At 40.9% G+C, this 23483-nt stretch overlaps 2 protein-coding genes across 3 annotated transcripts in view; one reads left to right on the forward strand and one right to left on the reverse strand.

Moving 5' to 3' along the window:
* LOC117459286 (acetylcholine receptor subunit alpha-like) overlaps positions 1–6525 on the forward strand; it is a 49787-nt gene extending 43262 nt beyond the window's left edge. For both annotated transcript variants that reach the window (XM_034100026.2, XM_034100027.2), the window contains 2 exons: positions 448–572; positions 3162–6525. In XM_034100026.2, coding sequence (XP_033955917.1) covers positions 448–572; positions 3162–3290 — 254 coding nt within the window. In that variant the 3' untranslated portion in view covers positions 3291–6525. The remainder of the gene's footprint in view (positions 1–447; positions 573–3161) is intronic.
* Positions 6526–7568: 1043 nt separating this feature from the next.
* LOC117459652 (endoplasmic reticulum junction formation protein lunapark-B-like) overlaps positions 7569–23483 on the reverse strand; it is a 17849-nt gene continuing 1934 nt past the window's right edge. The window contains 16 exon segments of the mRNA XM_034100681.2: positions 7569–9733; positions 9736–9911; positions 11911–11953; positions 11955–11995; positions 13563–13733; positions 13980–14050; positions 15188–15293; positions 16263–16355; positions 18339–18449; positions 18851–18902; positions 18981–19064; positions 20457–20497; positions 22223–22281; positions 22412–22548; positions 22640–22690; positions 23043–23084. Coding sequence (XP_033956572.1) covers positions 9701–9733; positions 9736–9911; positions 11911–11953; positions 11955–11995; positions 13563–13733; positions 13980–14050; positions 15188–15293; positions 16263–16355; positions 18339–18449; positions 18851–18902; positions 18981–19064; positions 20457–20497; positions 22223–22281; positions 22412–22548; positions 22640–22690; positions 23043–23084 — 1311 coding nt within the window. The 3' untranslated portion in view covers positions 7569–9700.

Genomic DNA, 23483 nt, shown 5'->3' on the forward strand with positions numbered 1-23483 from the left:
ATGGATGGATGGATGGATGGATGGATGGATGGATAGATAGATAGATAGATAGATAGATAGATAGATAGATAGATAGTACTTTATTGATCCAAATTTGGGAAATGTTTGTGTTGCAGCAGCATAAACAAACAAGGCAATGTACATAAGATAAATTAAGACACTAGAAATAAACAGTCCAAAATATGTTTGAAATAGAAATAAAATACCATTAAAAAGTTACAAAAATATATACATGTGGATATACAAATGTCCAGTAACAAATAATAATGCAGGATATTATTACAAGAAATAGATTATTCAATATTAAATTGAACATAAATGTAAAATGCACAGTGGGAGTTTAAGTCCAGTACTCTTGCCTCAATCAAATACATGTACTCTCCAGGTGCCAGGATGCAGTGTCTCTCTGTGCATTCACATGTTTCTCTACCTGTGTCTCCTCTTCAGGAAACCTCGGTCCCACCAACGTCCCCTACCAGTCTCCCATCACTAAAAACCCCGAAGTCCGCAGCGCCATCGAAGGAGTGAAGTACATCGCAGAGACCATGAGAGCAGACGAGGAGTCTAACAACGTAAGACAGGAAGCATTTGAACATATACAAGTTCAAACAATTCATAAAACCATCTGTTGCGGCCAAAATCATAGCTTAACAGTAAACTGCCGCTGAGGCACCAGATAGCGAATCTTACAAGATCGACAGTTCTGTGCATTTTATTCCTATCACAAAGGTTTACTTTCCTTAAGCCTTGCCTATGGCTTTCTTTCTTGCTTACAATTGCACCAGGTGATCCACCCAGTGCCCAAAACGGCCTTCCATAGAAAAACATAAAACTACTTTAACTAACTGCAATAATATCACCAAAGAATAGAACATTTACTATACACGAAAACAACAAGAAAACAAATGTTAAACTATTAAATAATATATAGCTCCAACACCATCCATATGTAACAACACACAAAGCTAAACGCCTACCGAGCTGTGTAGCAGTCCAAATATTGTGTGCAAAATATGCAAAAATAAATAATTATATCTGCATCAAGAACAAGTGGATAAATTGCATTTTGAATTGCATGTAAGTAAAATGATCTCTACAAATACTTCGTTACTGTACTGAAGTACATTTTTCTGGTATCAGTATTTTACCCCACTACTTATTTTTCTGACGACTTTTTACTTTTTGAACCCAAATACCTGTACTTTCTACTTCTCGCATGTTGAACTCAAATACCTGTACTTTCTACTTCTTACATGTTGAACACAAATACCTGTACTTTCTACTTCTTACATTTTGAACACAAATACCTGTACTTTCTACTTCTCGCATGTTGAACTCAAATACCTGTACTTTCTACTTCTTACATGTTGAACACAAATACCTGTACTTTCTACTTCTTACATGTTGAACACAAATACCTGTACTTTCTACTTCTTACATGTTGAACTCAAATACCTGTACTTTCTACTTCTTACATGTTGAACACAAATACCTGTACTTTCTACTTCTTACATGTTGAACTCAAATACCTGTACTTTCTACTTCTTACATGTTGAACCCAAATACCTGTACTTTCTACTTCTTACATGTTGAACACAAATACCTGTACTTTCTACTTCTTACATGTTGAACACAAATACCTGTACTTTCTACTTCTTACATGTTGAACACAAATACCTGTACTTTCTACTTCTTACATGTTGAACACAAATACCTGTACTTTCTACTTCTTACATGTTGAACTCAAATACCTGTACTTTCTACTTCTTACATGTTGAACTCAAATACCTGTACTTTCTACTTCTCTCATTTTCCAAACAGCTGGTTCCTTTAGTCTGAATGTGTTTGGTGGTGTGGTCATTATTCTTTAGAGTCATTGCGTGACTATTGATTTGAACTAGGGCTGTCAAGTTAACGCAAAAAAATAATTAACGCCACTAATTATTTTAACGCGATTAACGCATGTGTATTTTTTTTCCTCGGCCGCCCCGTAGTTTCAGAGCGCATCGAGTTTAAAATACCATCTCTACAAGCTGATGCTGACAGTCCCGCTCCTGCTGCCTGCTTGTGGCAGACCACACTTCCACGCTCACCGGCAGGCACCGACTGGCCACCGGGAGGACCGAGAGGGTGTGTGTAATGTGGCCCGAGCGAGCGAGAGAGAGACCTTACGTGCATTGTTGTTGTTAGCATCTGGTGCTAGCTAGCTGCGCTAACGGATATAAGGAGCTGTTTAAATGAAAACAGAGGAGCGACATTTCGCCACAACTGCGCCGAGCACTTGACTTGATGCAGGAAGCAGACAGCGGGACATTGGAGGAGAAGTCAGCACACTCATGATTGCAGCAACATGATTGCAGCGTCCAGGCAGCTCCCGTTCGAGCATGCCTTGAGTTGCACATAGCTCCAACGATCACGATCACACACACACACACACACACACACACACACACACACACACACACACACACACACACACACACACACACACACACACACACACACACACACACACACACACACACACACACACACACACACACACACACACACACACACACACCCCATTTGTATTGTATGAGAGAGGTTCCAGGTTGAATTGAGGCGAATATTTGTAATATTCAGAGGTTGTTGTGTTTAATATTCATGAGAATATTTGTCATTGTTCAAATGATAATAAACATTAGCATAAAGCATATTTGTCCACTCATATGTTGATAAGAGTATTAAAAACTTGAAAAATATTCCTCTAAGGTACATTTAGAACAGATAACAAAAAAAATGTGAGATTAATTTGCGATTAATCGCGATTAACTATTTTAATCGACTGACAGCCCTAATTTGAACACGATCCGTGTATCCATCACTTCCTGGTCTTCTCTAAAGAAGAGGGACCAATGGAAACGTTGTCATGTTGCCGTTGTTCAGCATGGAAACATTCATTATCTAACAATGACATTATTGTTCTATTGATATAAAGGGAGGTCAGGTACTCTTTAAAGCAGCTGCTAGCTATGGGTACTTTCTACTGAAGTACACTTCAAAGCCTCTTTACTTTGACTTGAGTAAAGAAGTACTTCTACTTTCACCAGAGTATTTTTAAACACGATTATCTGTACTTCTACTTGAGTAAAGGATGTGTGTACTTTCTCCTCCTCCAGGCTGCAGAGGAGTGGAAGTTTGTTGCCATGGTGCTGGACCACATCCTGCTCTGTGTGTTCATGGCTGTGTGTATCATCGGGACGCTCGCAGTGTTTGCCGGCAGACTCATCGAGCTCAACACGCTGTAGAGACACACACACACCGAGGACTGCGTTTTCACCTGGAGACGCATCGGGAAAAATAAGTGTTCATGTGTTCAGGTTGTTTTAAAGTTGCATTTTAAAGGCACACGTATCTTGATCTACATGAGTCATACTTGAAGTTATTTGATTTACTTTGTAAAGAGTTTTATTGCTAAGTGGCGCAGTGATTTAGTTTTTCTAGTATTAAAAAAACCAAAGCAATGGGATTTTTACGCTGAATTTTGGGCTATTTCAGAAAAAAGACACGTTTATATATCTATATGTTGTTTTAAGTAAAAAGTTAACGTTAGGCAAGGAACTACAGCACGGTCACATGACTTCACGTCACCACCGCTAAGCTAAAGGCGGCTAATGTTGGGCTATAAAAGAACTACAGCACGGTCACATGACTTCATGTCACCACCGCTAAGCTAACGGCGGCTAATGTTGGGCTATAAAGGAACTACAGCACGGTCACATGACTTCACGTCACCACCGCTAAGCTAAAGGAGGCTAATGTTGGGCTATAAAGGAACTACAGCACGGTCACATGACTTAACGTCACCACCGCTAAGCTAATGGCGGCTAATGTTGGCCTATAAAGGAACTACAGCATGGTCACAGGACTTCACGTCACCACCGTTAAGCTAACAGCGGCTAATGTTGGACTATAAAGGAACTACAGCACAGTCACATGACTTTACGTCACCACCGCTAAGCTAAAGGCGGCTAATGTTGGGCTATAAAGGAACTACAGCACGGTCACATGACTTCACGTCACCACCGCTAAGCTAATGGCGGCTAATGTTGGCCTATAAAGGAACTACAGCATGGTCACAGGACTTCACGTCACCACCGTTAAGCTAACAGCGGCTAATGTTGGGCTATAAAGGAACTACAGCACAGTCACATGACTTTACGTCACCACCGCTAAGCTAACAGCGGCTAATGTTGGGCTATAAAGGAACTACAGCACAGTCACATGACTTTACGTCACCACCGCTAAGCTAAAGGCGGCTAATGTTGGGCTATAAAGGAACTACAGCACAGTCACATGACTTTACGTCACCACCGCTAAGCTAAAGGCGGCTAATGTTGGGCTATAAAGGAACTACAGCACGGTCACAGGACTTCACGTCACCACCGTTAAGCTAACGGCGGCTAATGTTGGGCTATAAAGGAACTATAGCACGGTCACATGACTTCACGTCACCACCGCTAAGCTAACGGCGGCTAATGTTGGGCTATAAAGGAACTATAGCACGGTCACATGACTTCACGTCACCACCGCTAAGCTAAAGGCGGCTAATGTTGGGCTATAAAGGAACTATAGCACGGTCACATGACTTCACGTCACCACCGCTAAGCTAAAGGTGGCTAATGTTGGGCTATAAAGGAACTACAGCACGGTCACATGACTTCACGTTACCACCGCTAAGCTAAAGGTGGCTAATGTTGGGCTATAAAGGAACTACAGCACGGTCACATGACTTCACGTCACCACCGCTAAGCTAAAGGTGGCTAATGTTGGGCTATAAAGGAACTATAGCACGGTCACATGACTTCACGTCACCACCGCTAAGCTAAAGGTGGCTAATGTTGGGCTATAAAGGAACTACAGCACGGTCACATGACTTCACGTCACCACCGCTAAGCTAAAGGTGGCTAATGTTGGGCTATAAAGGAACTATAGCACGGTCACATGACTTCACGTCACCACCGCTAAGCTAAAGGTGGCTAATGTTGGGCTATAAAGGAACTACAGCACGGTCACATGACTTCACGTCTCCACCTCTAAGCTAACAGCGGCTAATGTTAGGCTACAATGACGTTTAGTGGGTTATTTACATACTTATTGAATGTCGTAACACAAAAACTTCAGCTTGGGTTAACCACAGATTTTATTTCATTTTCTTTGTCAACATAAATACGGTGACTCTGAGACAAAGGAAGTGGAAGTGGTAAAATGCTGACTCATTTCCGGGTTTTAGGACTCATTCCTTCCCAACTCTATTACTCTTATTACTTATAATTATAATTTGGCAGCTCGAATACGTTTTGGGTCAATCATCAGAACGTTTGTATGTCCGCTGTTCTGAGGACTAATTAACAATGGATGCAATTAGGCAAATAAACCCCTTAATATTTTTGGCTGAATAGAAACTTATTTTAGAGTGAAATTCTCTGGAAAATACGTGTTAAATTGTATTTTATTCAAATTGTATTACCAGGAAGATGGCATAGGCCTACTCTTGTGTTTTTTTGAGTGCGGGCAATATGTATTTCTCCTTGGAAGTTTTATTGTTTTGTTTTGCCTGACACTCACATGACTTCTCTCACTCATCTTGATGGTTGTGAGGTATGTAAATATTCATGGATGGTGTCAGGAGTTTTGCTTTGTCGTGAAGATTCCTCTTTAATCTGTTGTACAGTTTGTGAAAGGCACATTCGTTTTGAGTTTTATTTTTCGATAAGTGACTTTCAACCTTGATAAAGGACTGTGATTGAAAATCTGAAAATATATTGTAAAAACTAAAACAACAGAGCTGACGAAGAGTTCATTTAGAGCCAGCTAATGCATGGAGTCTTGGGGAGATCGTTTCATTTTAATATATGAACATTTTGGGAACATTGGATTTAAGATGATATGAATAATGTGTGCAGCTTTAAAGGTGGGGTAGGTAAGAACGGAGAAACCAGCTCGAGTGCGCTAGAATTTGAAAGTAGCAGCCGAAAAAAATCTGCCCCTTCCTTCAGACTTCCTCACAGAGCCCCTCCCCCAACACACACGAACGCGCACATGACCAATGAGGGCACGAGATAAGTTTGTGCCCCGATGGAAGGCTGACAGGCACAGGCCATCCAGATTGGTCGTGCTTTTTACAGCGCCACGGCTTCCACAGATTAAATGTTTTAATGTATTTATCGCTATCGGGATGTTTAGAGCATTCCATGGAATATACCAAAACGTGTTTCTGAAGTGAATTACCTACCCCACCTTTAATTGGAGGTTTGTTAAGCGATATAAAAGCTGCAGTGTTGCCATGTACCATGTTCAGGCAACTTGATTTATTTGGCGGCTGATTCTTGATGAGAAAAGACCATTTCTGTTTGTTTATCAATTCAATAAAGGTTGGCGGTCATTTTGCACTAATCATTTATTGTTTTTTTATATATTTACAATTGTGTAGATGTGAAATGGAGTGAAAAATAAAGGAGGTTTCTTCATCGTTACATCAAATTGTGTCGTATTGCCTTTTTTTTATAGCAAGCAAAAACTTTAGTCATGATTGTGGAGTTTCAAGGTACATTTTTGATAAAAAACATGCACTTTTTTCAAGTTGAAAACACTATGTTGCTAACTCAGGATACAATGGATAGCATTAAGTATATGTGTGTGTTTTGTGGAGCATGCGTGCACATTTGAGTATAGATAGAGCAATTAAAAAATTCACCAAAGTCCCAACAACCAACATTTTCTCACCCCCCTCCTGCTAACTGGCCATGCATCCAGTTTGATTTGAGTCTAATTTATATATTAATGAATTAAAGCTAATATATTTAAAGGGGACCTATCATGCAAAATGCACCTTGTGATGTCTTTTATACATGTGTGTCGGGGAACTCACGCAGCGTCAGAAAATAAAACCCTTTCTTTTCCTCCGTACCCAAATCTTTTCAAAACGGGGGTGCAACGGGCGGATACAGATTTGCTGCCGGTATGACCTCGAATCGCCGGCGGACCCGCAGAGAGTTGCTATCAGAAACAATGCCTGACGTGTTTTGGACGTAATCTCGTTTTTGTTTACATTAGCATCGCTAACACTCAGAGCTAACCTGTACTGGATCAGCACGTGTTAAAAAAAAAAAAAAGGAACTCACCTTGTGATAAACCCCAAGAGAAAAAGCATTTGAGATCCATTCTGTTTCAGAAATAATCCTTGATGTGGTTTAGAACAGGATGGCGTTTTATCACAGCAGAATTTAACTTTATCTTCGGTAGAATTCTGATCAGGCATTAGCTCCGCCTCCTTTTTTTTTTTTTTTTTAAAGCTAAGGACCCAGAATATGCGTTTCTCTAACAGGGCAGCAAAAGAGGGGTTTGAGCCGTATGAGGCATGGCTACAACGGGGGAACTGTTTGGTATTTTAAGCAAAAAACTTCACAGACATGTTTTGTATAGGTATGGCCCTACAATATATGTTTCCAATATAGCATGATAGGTCCACTTTAATTAATGTGTGAAGCAGACATGGACAGAATAACATCAGAAAAACGAGTTCCTTTGTTGCTAAAAGCGTTTATTAAGCGTGCAATGTGCCCACTTTATGACAACCATTAGGCAGAAAAACAGAACTGATAAATCTATCAGAGGACGAATGAAGTAAACATGTGTTACACTCAGTGCGGGAGACAAAGCAGGACTTTTTAAAATCATAAATAGAGTGACCGCTGAGGATTTGTTCCACATGTCATCACCATCAGGTTATTAACACTGGTATCAAACAGGTAAACACGGGTCAGTTAAAATGCCAAGAAGTCAAGAGTCAGGAAACTTTAAATACATCTCAAGGTCGAAAGAAAAGGTTCGTCCAAAATCACTTTTTCTACCATGTTTAGATTCAGAAGGCCGGCCGACGCGAGCCCAGAAACACACAGAATGAATCTGAAAGCTATCACGTTAGAGTCAACACATGCAATCGAGTTGTATGTGTTGTTGTCGTCCCCAAATAGAACATGTTGCTCACTCAGTCTGTGTGTGTTTCTACGACCAGGCCCCATGGTGTTATCCTTGCATAGACCCTCATTGTTTAAATAAATATGTGTGTGTGTTGCTACAGTAGCAGGAGACACTGTAAACTCTGTAAGCACACGTTAAAAACCCTTGAGCAAAAGGAGAGTGAATAAAACAAAGAACTTTCTAGAGAACTCAAACCAGACGTTCTAATAATAGTTTCAGTGGTAGTTAAAGTGTGTACGTCTACAGTTTCAAATCAAACAGTACGTGAACAGATTAAAACACAACATGGCCGAATAAATACAAAGAGAAACTCAGTGCAAATCAAGATAAAACAGTGCGTTTGGCAAATTATATTGAGAACACTAATTGGCAAGAACCAGATAAATAGATTAAGCTCCACTCCGTTCATTTCCTTCACCGTTTAAAAGTTTGTTCACACACTGCTAGCACTGCTCATGAAACACTGACGCCTTTAGGTTCAAGGGCCTCAAAGAAAAAACGTACTTTAATTGTAGATTTGTTTTAGGCTTTTTGACCTAAGTCAGAATAAGTCGAATAAGCCCTGCTGTACATGTTGTTTCTATCTGGAGAGGGGTTATACAGACTTCTCCAACAATCATGCGTCTGTGCTCAAATAAAAACGCTTTCTGCTGCACCACAGGCGGCTGTGTTCAGGTGTGGTTCTGTGTAGCTGCGGTAATAAGTGGGGCATTAAATATTACTCGTTAAAATGTGTTGCTGAAAGAAGTTGGTCTACATCGATTGCATGCAACTTTCTCACCAACAAAGGCATGAACGGTAAACAACAGTCGTAATCTGGACTGTTTTCATTGGTTTAATTTAAAAACTGCTCAAATCTCAGATACGTCTCGTCTGGGAAAAGCTGCTAAAATATCATTAAAGTAAAACTTAAAATGTGTCCAGCTGTGGCTCTTACGGATAAGCCAACATTGCTTAAAAAGCTGGCTAAAAGCTTGAATAGGAGATTTAAAAACGGGAGGGGAAGAAAGCTATAGCAGTACCTTAAAAGGTAATATTATACCGACAGCATGTCCTGATTCACAACTGGTTTGTCTACATGCACACAATACTTACATGTTCCATCATGAACGGGGATATTAAGCTAAACATAAAGACGCCACACAGAACGGGGTCAGTCAAGGATTCCAGATGCTGCATTTTACGACAAACCTGTTGTGAAGCAGCGGTTGCATCTTAAACTTATCACAAAGAAATCATACAGCAGCCATTTAAAAACCTTAAATGATAGAACACTTAAAAGTGAATAAAACAGTCACCACATTATCAGCAGCTCTGCGGAGACGCAGCCTTAGGATTTAAAACTACAATCATCAATCTGACACCTTCTCAGGGAGCTGTCACGGCCGTGATGTGCCGACGTCATTTCAGGCGATATCGATGTTTGATTGGACATGATTTGCATAATTCCGCATGCCAGAAATTAACATTTGATGCACCATTTACAAAGTGCATAATCTCCTCTACATGCTTGGGTTCATTTGATGGTGTTTCGACGAGAGGAAAGTGGTTTTCAGACCCAAAGTAAGGTTGTAAGAAAGAATGATAGTAATGTATATTGCTTTGAAATGCCACCTGTCAATCACGGCCATTAACAGAACCTTCCGTTTGGTCTCTCTGCAATTACGACTCTGTCTCACAGGGGGCGCTGTGACTCTGCTCTGATTTCACCCCTTCCTTCTCCTGAACTACTTCTTCTACTACTTCCTGCTGCTGCTGCTGCTCTTCCTCCTCCTGCTGCTGCTGCTGCTGCTCTTCCTCCTCCTGTGGCAGCTGCTCTTCTGATTGGCTCTCACCCTCTTCATCTTGTTTAGTGGCTCTAACCTCCTCCGTCATCTCTCTTTCGTCTGAGGACAAAAAAAAGCAAGTATAAAACATAAAAGCATAAAGAGAACAGCAGGTAAAGAAGGGGAACATGCCGGATAATTACAATTGTTTGCAATGTAAGACATGATTGACTGTAGGGAGTTAAAATCAGAGCTAAATCAAAGAAGATTAGCAGTTTAGGTCGGGTTTAATAAACTTGAAGAAGAGTTAGAAGTGAAAAAGGAGTTATTGGACACTAGGATTGGGTAAATGAGTGTTGATTAAAACCACCAATCAGAGCCGTTATGATAACATCTCTTGCGCCCATATTAACCCTTAGATGCCCTTCGAGTGGCTGGACCCTACACTCCTCCATAAGTGGGTCAAAAAGGACCCATAATATGTGTTTTTATGCCATTTGTGTCATTTTGGTTAAGAAAAACCACTTGTATAATATTTAGTATTATATTTTGGTTCACACTAGAAATATTTAATATTTAATTTTTCACTATTTCTAATTTTTTTTTTAAACAAATTGAAAAAAAAGTTTTAAACATATCGATGCAAAGATCTCCGCTATTCTGAGACCCTCGCAGTATTCCAGTCCCTTTTCAAAACTCATCTCTTCTCCTCATAGCCCCCCCCCCCATCAATCCATGCCGGTTGATCAAGTTTGATAGTCCTATACCCCCCCCACCCTAACCTTCCCTTATATTGTAAAGCGATTTTGAGTCCTTGAAAAGCCCTATACAAATATAATGTATTATTATTATTATTAATATTATTATACTGACAGGTATCGGATCTTGCGGTGTAAATAATCTTCCTGAGAGGTGTCACGTGTGATGTCGTCTGTGTGGTCCACAGTGAATGTATTCCTGACAGCAACAGGTGATAAGAATCAAAGGGTCCCATAGGAAATGCATGCGGGTCATTTTTACCCACTTATGGAAGCTTGGGGTAGAAATACAAAAACTACAATTTCTTAAAATGTAAATTTGAAATGTGAATGGCACGATATCCAAAACATGATTTATGAGGAATAGCTGGAATATGAAATGATAAAAAAATGTAATTACAAAGATACTTCAAGAAAACCACCTCACCGGGTCCAAAAAGACCCACTTAAGCATCTAAGGGTTAAACAAGACATCGTCAGAATAGGGGTTAAAAGATCGGAAATTAAATCATACTTTATGAGCAAAATATTTGACGATTTAGACCAGGGGTGTCAAACTCAAGGCCCGGGGGCCAAATCCGGCCCGCGACTTCATTTGATGTGGCCCCGCAAGAGCTTGCAAAGAATATAATACGTTTATTATACGGTTACATGCCACTTTACAGAAGCAGGTTGCCCACAAACTACATGTCCCACAATGCATCTCGTTTGCGCACTGAAGAGACTTGCAATTATTTGCCCTGGACTTCTGCTTTCAAACGTAATTAGTTATTACCCTATCCGATAATAATCCAATTCAGAGGCAATAATAATAATAATAATAATAATAATAATAATAATTAAAATTTATATAGCGCCTTTCACGAAACCCAAGGACGCTTAATGTAATGTAATACATTATTTTATATATATATATTTATATATGTAGTAGTTACAACCGGCCCTTTGAGTGCAACCATAATGCTAATGTGGCCCGCGATGAAATTGAGTTTGACATCCCTGATTTAGACATTAATTTCTGTGGATTTGAGAGTATTAGTGAATCAGGAAATACGTCTGGATACTTTAAGCACCGACCAGATCTGGGTCAAACAGCAGCATGTCTTTCCATCAGGATCATCCAGACTATACGAGATCAAGTGTTTCAGTTTCTGTGCAAGATGAATTGTAATCCTCTGAAAGATGTATTTGCAAACTCTGCTTGACCCAGTTCTAGTGAACACATGCATTAGCCGCCTAACCCATCATTGCTTCAGTGAGATTTGAACCTTCTACAGAGCTATAGATTATACAGCGAGGGAAATTGATCCAAATCAGATTGAAATGATCCCAGATCAGAGGGTGCAGGAGAGGAGGGGAACCTGGGCTCTGCAGAGGTCGGTTCTGAGGGTTCTTTGGACTCGGGCTGGATGTGGAAACTGTGGACCGAACTCCACGGAGCCTTAGCTAGAGGCAAGATCACACCGTTACACACACCAAGGGTCACTGCACCGCAACAGTTAGTGTGCAACAGGAAGGAAATGTGAAATGTCCCCTTCATTAGTCCCACAGCAGGGACATTTACAGTCAGAGCGGAGTATGACACCTGGCTATTCCCTGTGTTTTTGGTTTTTATATTTCTGTTGTAAATGATTGTTTTTATTATATGTACGGCACTTTGGCTCGACCAAAAATCGCTTTTAAATGTGATATAAATAAAATTGATTTGATTTGAAAAAGGACAATGTATTATTCTATTTGTCTGGTTATTATCTGGATTGTGTTGCAGCGCCACGGACACAGTCATAAGTCATCTCAACAGATTTCATAATGAAAAACACTATCGAGACATTATCTAATGATAGCTGTAGTTCTTCAGTGATAATGTGTTGCTTCCTGTAGCGTGGTTATATGTGAAGGTGGTGGCGTCTCACCTCTGCTGCCATCATTAAGAAAAGAATCAGAACACAAAATAATAAAAAAGGTCAACTAGAGCAATTTTCTAAGATGCATTTAACGATGGGGTTAGGAGAAGGAGTGACATGAGGATACCAGAGGTTCCGTTAGCCGGTAATTACCGAACATTAGACTGTGACTATAAACTGATGCAATTTAAAAATGAACCCCATTAACTGAGTTTTACATCGTTTATTTGTTAAGTACTTGCTTAAGATATCTCAGAATTCTGACTTTTTCCCAAAAATCTCAGAATTCTGACTTTTTCCCAGAAATCTCAGAATTCTGACTTTTTTCTAAAAATCTCAAAATGTTGACTTTTTCTCAAAATCTCAAAATTCTGACTTTTTTCTAAAAACTTCAGAATTCTGACTTTTTCCTAAAAATCTCAGAATTCTGACTTTTTCCCAAAAATCTCAGAATTCTGACTTTTTTCTCAAAATCTCAGAATTCTGACTTTTTCCTAAAAATCTAAAAAATTCTGACTTTTTCCTAAAAACTTCAAAATTCTGACTTTTTCTCAAAATTCTGACTTTTTCTCAAAATCTCAGAATTCAGACTTTTTCTCAAAATGTTGACTTTTTTCTGAATACTTCAAATGTTCTTCCATCTCAGGATCCATGTATCTATGACCCTCTCAAGAATGGAAGTAAATAATTGTTGAAAACCAACAAATTAAATGTTTTAAAAATGACATCTCTGCGAGTGCTGACGATGTTGCGATAGGGGGGGTCAAATGTACTTTTATTAAAAAGCTACTTTTAAATAAAATATACACCTACATGCCTTGATTATTATCAATTTGTTTTAAAGCTCAATAAAAAGCAAAGAAGACCTTCTAACGGAAACTCTGAGGATACACACAGCAGGGTGAGAATGAGACATGTCATCATCTCGGTCTGAACCCATTTCTTCTCCTTCTCGCTTCAGATTTAAACCTGATTTACTTCTCTGTACGTCCGTGTGTCAATCAGAACAGACACTGTATTCTCCAACCGTTTTATTATTGGCCCTAACCCCGTTTCATCAGTTCAGAAGTGAGGAGAACACTTTGTGAGTTTCTGTGTGTTTCCCGTACCTCCAGAGGGGGGGGCCCTCTCCTCTGTGTCTGAGGGGGAACGAGGTGCCGGTCCTGGGGATCGAGACTCGGCTCGCAGCCTCCTCTCGTAGCTGAACTCTGGAAGTCTGGGAGCCTGAGGGCGCGTCTTCCGGGCCGGATTCAGGAAGTAGCAATACGCACAACGAAATGCTGCGGGGGGAGATAATAATAACCATTTAGAAGGAGAGATTGAATACTTTAAGTTTATTTATATAGCACCGTTCAACACAAGGCCATTCAAAGTGCTGGACAAAACTGAAAGACATTGAGAGCATAAAACACATTGGAAACATTAAAAAGCAAAGATAATAAAACATGAATAACACTTTACATCGTGGTGTCTGGTGATTGAGATGGTACGCCTCAGTTAGTGCAGTGGTGTGTTTCTGTTCTTACCGAGATACTCAAACTCTTCTCTCAGAGCCATGCCGTTATGAGAGAAGCACTGCTGGCAGATCAAAGCGTATCTAAGGGAAGCAAGAAGGGACAAAGGGAGATGAGAGACTGAATACTTCTGTGGTGTTCAGTACTTTCAAATACATATTTTGTAAATGCCTCTACTATCTATCTATCTACTTCACTCAGTAATTACATGTTTCCTAGAATACTTTTAATAAGGTGCTTTAGACGTTACGATTGGTACTTTATCTTGATGACATCTGCAGAATGAACTCCTACTTCAATCCCTGTCGCTATGACCTCCCACTAGTAAAGTAGATATAGCTAGAGGAGGTCTGAGAAATACTGAACTCCTGTGGGGGTTCTGCAGCCGGCTTTATGAGAATGTGAGTTTGTTGTGTTAGAAACATATCACTGGTCCCCAGTTTGAGCTTCAGCCTCAGGATCCGTGTGTCTGTGATCCTCTCCAGAAGGGAAGGAGTCATCACATACAGAGCATCAGCTAGTTCCCGAGCAGTGTCCTTCACATGCTGATATCCAAGAGAGGGAGTCACACAGTCACAAGATGGAGGAATACCGGGTCTAGTAGGTTAGGTAAGAGTTTTTTTCTCAAAATGTTGGCTTTTTTCTGAAAATCGCAAAATTCTGACTTTCTCTCAAAATCTAAAAAATCTGAAATTTTTTATTAAAATCCAAAAAAAAATCTAAAAAAATCTCAAAATTCTGACTTTTTTTTTTTTAAATCTCAAAATTCAGACTTTTTCTGAATACTTAAAAATGTTAATAATCACTCGTCACCAGTTTGAGCTTCAGCCTCAGGATCCATGTATGTGTGATCCTCTCCAGAGGGAAGGAGTCATCACATACAGAGACTAGTTCCTGAGCAGTGTCCTTCACATGCTGATACCCAAGAGAGGGAGTCACACAGTCACAAGATGGAGGAACAGAAAGCAGTATTCAATGTTTACTTCAGATCAGCTCCACGTCAGAAATGAGCATGCTTGATGTCTCTCTCCATAGAGGCTGAATCATCATGTCAACCACATAGCTATCATCTGCCTCAAACAGTCCTGATGCTCTTCCAGGTCATCACACATCCTGCCAAGTTCACAACTACAGTTGGGATACCTTTGTTAGCATGCTGCTCTCATGTTGGAAGAGGACATTCAGTATTTTCCCAACAGGAAGTTAAAAAGGGTGTTCACCTGTTCTGTGGTCCATCCCCTACGAGGTACTCAATGACTCGGTCCACGGCTCCTCTGTCTTTGGGCAGAATGGGTCTCGCTAACGGAGGACCGGGCGGGTGCATGCCTTCAAGAATAGTCCACACACACGGAAATAAATACACACACAGTCACACACACTAAGAAGGATGAAGTGCTTTTCTAAAATCTTAAATATTTAAGTGCATATCGATCAAGAGCTGTATCCCAAACTTAAGTTGCAGAAATGAACTCTGCAAAGAATATCAATAAACATTCATCTGTTTGCATCTATACATCATATTCCATTTACTTCTCTCTTGCACTATTTCTATTCCATTTGTATTTATTTGCAATTCTCAAAACATTCTCTTGCACTATTTTATGTCCTACTTTGCACGTGACAATAAAGCCTTCAAGATTAAGGCTTTTATTGTCATGTGTACGTAGCTACAGTGTCGTTATGGCAATGAACATCTGAGGTCACAGGCTCCTCCCACGGTGCAACACAACAGATCAAATAGTGCAAGTGAATACAATAAAATAGAAACAGTGCAGAATAGTCTATATTAGGGCTGCACGATAATGAAAAAAACTGACATTGCGATATTTTTTTCCCCTGCGATATATATTGTCGTTTTTTTGTGATTGGTGGTTGGCTGTGCATGCAGAGCCAGCATGTCACTCACTCGAGTACCCCTGACACGAGAGCCGCGCACGTTTTCCTTTTGTAGCAAGCAGCAAAATAATTGTAACATGACGTGTTTGAGTTAATTTACCTACTTAATATCGCACTTCCTAAAAAATAAATATATATATTAATACAATTTTTTTATAAAATCTCACATCCCTGCGATGTGAATATCGCGCATGCTCATATTACGGTTATCGCCATGACACGATATATCGTTCAGCCCTAGTCTATATACAAGTAATTGGAATATTGATATAAGTTGCAAACAGATGTTATGGATGTTCTTTCAAAAGTGTTCATGTGTTAACAGTCTTATGGCCTGTGGGATGAAACTGTCCCTTGAATCTTGAATACAGCTACAGGGACGTTTCTTTGTTCACCTACCTACTCCAGGTATGGGAGAGTAGGGGGTCCTGGACGGTGACCCCTGCAGGACGGAGGCAGACAGAGCGGATCTCTCCGGAGGTCCTCCTGGAGCTGAGAGAGGGACAGGTTCTATTGGGAGAGCGACACCGGATAAAGGCACATTTGGACTAAAAAAAGCGAGTCAAAGCCATCTGGGGGAAGTTCCCTCCAGATGGCTTTGACTTCCCCACGACCTGAACGCCTGAGAATCTGCTTTCCACCATCAGAGGTGGAAGTAGTGGCAGTGTGAGAAAACGTTTTTAGAGAGTACTTGTCCATGGACAAGAGAGTTTGGCAATGTACTTGTCCGAATATATTTTTCACTTGTCCAGAATGGACAAAAATTGGGGCCACTGGAATCTTCTTCTTCGTCATCGTATTTTACATTTTCCCACGGTTTTTACGACACCGCTAACGTAAGTGAGCGGTAAGATTTTTACTGCATCACAGATAGGGTTGGGTATCGTTTGGATTTTAACGATTCCGGTTCTGCTTTTCGATTCCAGTTATTTTTGGTTCTCGGTTCCGGTTCTTTGAGAGGGTAAATAAGTCCCATGACAAACTGGGAGAAAAATATATTTATGAAAACATTAAGTCAAATCTGTATTCCTATTTACAAATCACTTCATCCTGTTGAATTTCTTACGTTATTGAATACAATTATATCAAAATAATCTCTGCATTGTTTAGTTAGTTCTAAGTGGTGCAGTTTGAGAATGTACAACTGGCCCAGTCTCCTCTGATGTTACACTGCAACCTGTGAGACAGAGTCCAACCACACATGTCCAACACATAGGACATAACCTAATAATAATAATAATAATAATGACACATTAGATGTATAGCCTATAGGCCTAGCGCTTGCACGCTTACACATGTCCTGCAATACACATGCTGCAGCTGCCCAGCTGCAATAATGTACTTTCTATACCCTGCTTCATAAACAATACTGACATCCCTGTGCTCCTCCGAGTCTGGGGGTCCGGGGATGTGAGGACAGCGCGAGGACAGACAGGGAGGCTGCTTCACTTCATAAAGGAAATGGCATCAATATTAACAACACAGGAGCTAAAACGCTTAATAACCTTCATTACGTGTTAGAGAAAGAACATAAGAACGTTTGACAAAGATGAGGCTTAAACGGGCAGCGGATCCGCTGTGTGTAGAAAGAGAGAGAGAGAGAGAGAGAGAGAGAGAGAGAGAGAGAGAGAGAGAGAGAGAGAGAGAGAGAGAGAGAGAGAGAGAGAGAGAGAGAGAGAGAGAGAGAGAGAGAGAGAGAGAGAGAGACGCTGAGCTGCACCGCGATCAGCTGATACGGAGCATAGAGAGAGAGAGCTGCAGTCCGCGGGGCTCGGCCTCGCCTCCTCTCCTCACAACTCTTATTAATCCCGGTACCGGACAATTGTTATTTGTTCCTACTCGGAACCGAGTTTTGCTTCCCAACCCGGCCACTGTGCTACACTTCCCACCCCGCTCCGCCCCGCCCCGTCTAACTGTACAGAAAGCGGCGAGATGCATTCAGGAATCGACAAGCAGAACCGAAACTAACATTTCTAAACGAACAATGGCGGACACGGACAATTTGCGAATGAGTTCTGCCTTTTGCAAACTGAATGTATCAATAATTTGTCAATAAATCAGGCCGAAAAACGAGTCACTGCGTGCCTATTGGTTGGAACACGATCCGTGTATCCATCACTTCCTGGTCTTCTCTAAAGAAGAGGGACCAATGGAAACGTTGTCATGTTGCCGTTGTTCAGCATGGAAACATTCATTAGCTAACAATGACATTATTGTTCTATTGATATAAAGGGAGGTCAGGTACTCTTTAAAGCAGCTGCTAGCTATGGGTACTTTTTACTGAAGTACACTTCAAAGCCTCTTTACTTTGACTTGAGTAAAGAACTTTAGTCAGTACTTCGACTTTCACCAGAGTATTTTTAAACACGAGTATCTGTACTTCTACTTGAGTAAAGGATGTGTGTACTTTGGCCCTCTCTGCTGTGTGGAAAGTTCACCGTCCTTCATGTGAAGTCTCTCTGTATTCCCTCTTACCCACAGGCGTCCCCCCCGGTCCCATTTGGAGACGAGCTCCAGGTTGGGGAGTCATAGCCATCGCAATAGGGGTTCCCATCAGCCTCATTGGCACGCCTCTCTGTCGAATCTCTGCACGAAAAAGGAGGAATAAATAATAGAAACTGGTCATTTTGCAGATGCAACCATTTGATGTGACTTTGACACTTTAATTCTGATGAGAAGGCGTTGGTGTTCGTAGCTCTCGTCTCCACGTAACTCTGGTCTGAGTTCCATCTAAAGAACAGGGTTCCTGCCGGTTTCACCAACTCAAATGTAACACTTTTTAAGACCACTTTGAATCGAATTTAAGAACTATTTCACGGCAAGAAAGTAAGAAGGAAAATTGCTATGAAAGAAGAAATACGTCCCATAATTACTTACAAAGTAAATGTATTCACGTTCAACATACGAACGATGTCTGAACATAACAGCATAACTATAACTTTAAATGTGTTGCTTTATCTTTGTGTGGTGTTATTGAGGAGTCGTACCTTGTCCTGGCCTGGGAGTCATCTGAGGACGCACCGGAGTCGACTCCAGCTCCTACGACACAGCAGCAAACAAAACTATACAATCTAAACAAACAACATGTTTACAGCGAAAGACAAAAGCAGCACTCACGGCTTTCCTCTTTGCTTCAGGATCAAAGCGTTCCAGGATGAGTTTGGCGTTTTTGTACGTCTCCGTTTCCATCACTTCCTCCAGCTGGAAACAACGTACAAGTTTACCTTGTGCTCTTAAATGCGGACCATTGATTAATGAGCTCTCAAAGAAGCAAAACACAAATGTTTAAAAGGACAATTACATATAAGAGAATACAACAAAAGTAGCTGATTTGTAAGCGTGTTAAAATGAGCCTACTGTATATAGAGAGCCACAGTGACGCGTCCTAAAACCAGGAAGTAAACTCCTTCCGGTTCCTTCGACAAAAACGCAATGCAGTTTCTCCATGGATTTTGGAAAATAGCTGGAAATAAGGTCTGTGGTTGAGACACATTGAAGAGACGGGACACGTTTTGTTCAGCCGGATAATCTCCACATGTCTACCCTACTTTTATCATTTTCGAAGCATAAATCTAGTCGCCAGAAGCAAAATGCTAACGTTATGCTATAAAGCAGTGCTTCTCAAAGTGTGGTCCGTGAGCTCCCCCCTGGTGGTCCGTGAGTATATTGGTAACATTTCACATTTTAAATAAGTTAATTTAAGTTTTCCGCACTCTCGCGGGAATATCTCCGCAATGGAGCGAGGTTAAGTTTCACTTTCGATTGCATGATATAGCCCAGCGCAACACCTTCGTCACACATGTTGCCACCTGTTTGTACCATTTTCAGGCGATTTGTAATCTGTTCTAGAAAAACGATGTGTTTTTGGATATTTGTGGAGTTAGGTGGTCCGCGAGTGTTTTTTTATTGGTTAAGTGGTCCTTGGTATGAAAAAGTTTGAGAAACACTGCTATAAAGGAACTACAGCAGGATCGCCGCGGCAACGTCACGCCAACTTAAGATCCATATTCAGATTGTAAATGGTACAAGTTGAAGCGTTTGTTTGAACACTTTGCAGGAGGCAGGGACTTGCTTTCAAGCAGAACAGGGCAAACAAACTTAGAGGAGTGTTCACGTGTTCGGCGTAATGACGTACAACGGCCTGGACAACTTCTGTAGTCCTATTCAGCCACTTGGTAACAACCATCGTTTTTCAGACACGTCAAATCTTCAGAAATCACCAGTGGGGTCGCTGCTTTAATGTCGTCGAACGAAACGTGATCCGTCTCTTCAATGTGTGTCAACCACAGACCTATGGGCAAATCCTATGGAGAGATCCCGTTGGCTCTGAGACGAGGGAAAAGGAAGTGGTGAAATACTTCCTTCCGGGTTTCAGGACGCGTCACTGTGGCACTCTATATCAGTCAGATGCATTAGATAAGCAGCAATTCCTGTTTGACAAGTTGATGTTGAAAGAAATACTACCTGGCGCATTGGAAACATGTTTTAGAGACGACAGTAACACTCACTAAACCCATAACATCCAACATTTCTTTAAACAAGTCGGTATAAAAAAGACAGATACATTACATTTCAAGAAAATTGGACACTTACAATCTTCTTTTTGGAAGCCTTTAGTTCTTCCAGTTTATCATCTAAAAGGAATTGAAAAAATAACAATTATTGTAATCAGTCGACTTAATTAATTCATTTCCATGTTCCACGTTAAAGACACAACAGCCATGTCTGCTTTAAGACAGCACAGGCCAGTTTGACATGTTAATATGCCATGTATGAAATTGCTGCATAGTTTACTCCTGTATGCAGGGTTCATACACTTTTTCACCAATGTATTTTCCATGACCAAAAACATGACTCTTTCTCAGAGGAACCACTGAAAATTATTTATTTTAACGGTACGTCCACACAGCAGCTTTAGACGAATCTTCCAACGCTTCTCTGCCCATTGACTTTGAATGGCGATGACGTCACTTTGCCTCGCTTTTCGCCAAACTGCATTGTGGGGGAGCGAAGCGAAGATTTCCAGGATTCAAAAGTTGAGCAATGTTCAACCAATCAAATCACGTTTATGCAAATCTGACAGTAGAAGCGCTAGCCAATCAAACCGCGTGTAAGCTGGGAGAGCCAGACCGCAGTTCATTTCCTCATATTCCAAACGAGAAGTTACGGTAGCAAATCACCCGGTTCTTTACGACCAGAACTATTAACGGGATACAAACCGGAGGAACCAGCATGGAGGGAGGTGGCAGAGACAGTGGGGGAAACTGGTAGGTCTTCGCCTGTTTGGGGAGTTTATATATATATATATATATATTGCTCCCATAAAATCCCCGGGTTTTTTGCTTTGTATGTCGGGGGCGGGAGATTCATGTGATTGGTTGTTGGTCGCATTGCTCGCAAAAAATCCCCAAGCTGTCAGACACGCCCAGCTCCAAGATGTTCAAGATTTTTGAAAAGCTGCTGTGTGGACGTACCGTAACATGGAACAGGAAAATAAGGTCTGCATATGAAACATGTTGGTCCTATCTAAAACAAATCCAATAGTAGGCTTACTAGCTTCCACACGCTAAAGCAACTCAAATCTCTCACCAGCAAAACACCTCAACAGTTAAATGCCATTTTACGTTTCATTACGATACGATACAGTATTTATTATCATTATAGAATTACTATTTCGGCGATTAGATCAAATATAAATTATATTTGATGCAACTTTAGTTACATTTCCATTACTTTTTCAAAACTTTAGGAAAAGTATTGTTTTCCAGGGCCTGGAATTAGCATTTTGAATTTCCATGACTTTTCCAGGTTGTTAAAGACAGTAAGAACCCTGTGTAAAGAATGGATGAAATATCTATTGAGTCCACAACAGGTAAAGGTGGTACAAAAAAATAATTGTAAATGCAACTACCGTACTTTTCGGACTATAAGCCGTGACTTTTTTCCCCATTTTCTTTGTACAGCTAACGGCCACTAGGGGACCTCCTAAATCTATGGACTTTACAGGTCAAATTAACCACCTTTAACTCTACGGGCTCTAGGACCGGTCCGCGCCCGCCACCTTTAAGGGGCGGGCTCCAGCAGGAAAAGCTGGAGGCCGGAAAAGAGTGAGACAGGTAGCGCGCCAAAGTAAAAGTGGAACCGAGAGACAGAACGAGAGCAAGACAGACGGACAGTTTAGCTGCTGCGGCTTATATGCAGGTGCGCTTTATAGTCCGAAAAGTACGGTAATGTTAGTCGTTCTCACAGTCAAAGGGTTATTTGGATCGGCTTCAAAATGAACAAAAGCTTGAAAAAGATATGATATGTGTGTTCGCTGTTCGGACCGATGAACAGATGAAGAGGTAAAGACAACTTACTGTTCCTCTCGGTGCGTTTGGAAAAGAGAAAGACCAACAACCTCCTGATGAACCACACTCTGAGGACGAGGACACATGGGAAATACAGCGGTTATCAACTCAAATTTGAAGACACATCGATGGCGCCGTGCCACATTAAAACTGTTGCCATGGTTTTGAAGGATAGTGTCGGACAACATGATGACTCACAGCACGGGGTAAATGAAGAAAGGCACGGCCATGACTATTCTCTGGAACCATTGTTCAGGCAGGTAGAGGCAGTAAACCACCAGAGAGGTCAGCAGGTAGAAGACCGACGAGTAGAGAATTAACTGGCCGACCCACAGCTGCACAGACACACAGATATTCATCGATCAGATATTAGGAACTACAGTGGAAGGATATCGATGCACGTCTTTGCCGTTTTGTCGACTCTACCTTTTGCAGACGTTGGTTTTTGGCTCTGAACTCCTCCAGCTCTTTAATCTCCTACAAAGGGAACCGTCCGGTTATTCCAACAGTGCAACAAATAATCAGATGGTAAGAATTCCCCAATTGTGAGTTCAGGAAATCCTTCTTCTCCGATTTCATTTGGTGTATGGCTAGAAAACAGTGTTAATATTCAATATGTTTTGTTTACTGGCTCATGGTTAGTGTGAATATCCAATCATTCAGTAATCATGCTCTCAAAGCATTCCCCAGTTAACGTGTGTGTTATCGTCATTATTAAAAACTAAAGTGTTTAATAGGCAGCTATGTTTCATTTGAATGCACTCCCGCTGTATGAAAACTGAACATATATTCCCTGTGCATTAAATCAGACGCATTTTGGTATCCGTACCTTCTCGTGGTTCTCCAGCTGCTCCACGGTGGTTGGCTTCGTCTGGATTCAGGATACACATCAGATCATACGTCAGGTTCATCAGATTACACTTTGTGATTCAGAACTGAGTGATTTGACAGAAAACAATCCGCCTGTTTATGCTATTTGTGACTTTCCAAGGTCTCAATAAGAGCTCATGTGATTTCACATTTTAAATCTATACATCCGCAGATCCCTGTTCAAGCATCCTCCTCATTGAATTCATGCATTATAAAAGCAAGGGTTTCACTCTCGCCATCCCTCTGTCTCCTTCCTTCCTTCCTTCCCTCCCTTTTCTAGTATGTTTTAAAAATAGACGGCCGATATGAATCTCATCCAGCTTGTGTGCAGGGTTCACTTTGAACACACACACACACACACACACACACACACACACACACACACACACACACACACACA

This window comes from Pseudochaenichthys georgianus, chromosome 15 (genome assembly GCF_902827115.2).
Source record: "Pseudochaenichthys georgianus chromosome 15, fPseGeo1.2, whole genome shotgun sequence".
In the NCBI taxonomy this organism is placed as follows: Eukaryota; Metazoa; Chordata; class Actinopteri; order Perciformes; family Channichthyidae; genus Pseudochaenichthys; species Pseudochaenichthys georgianus.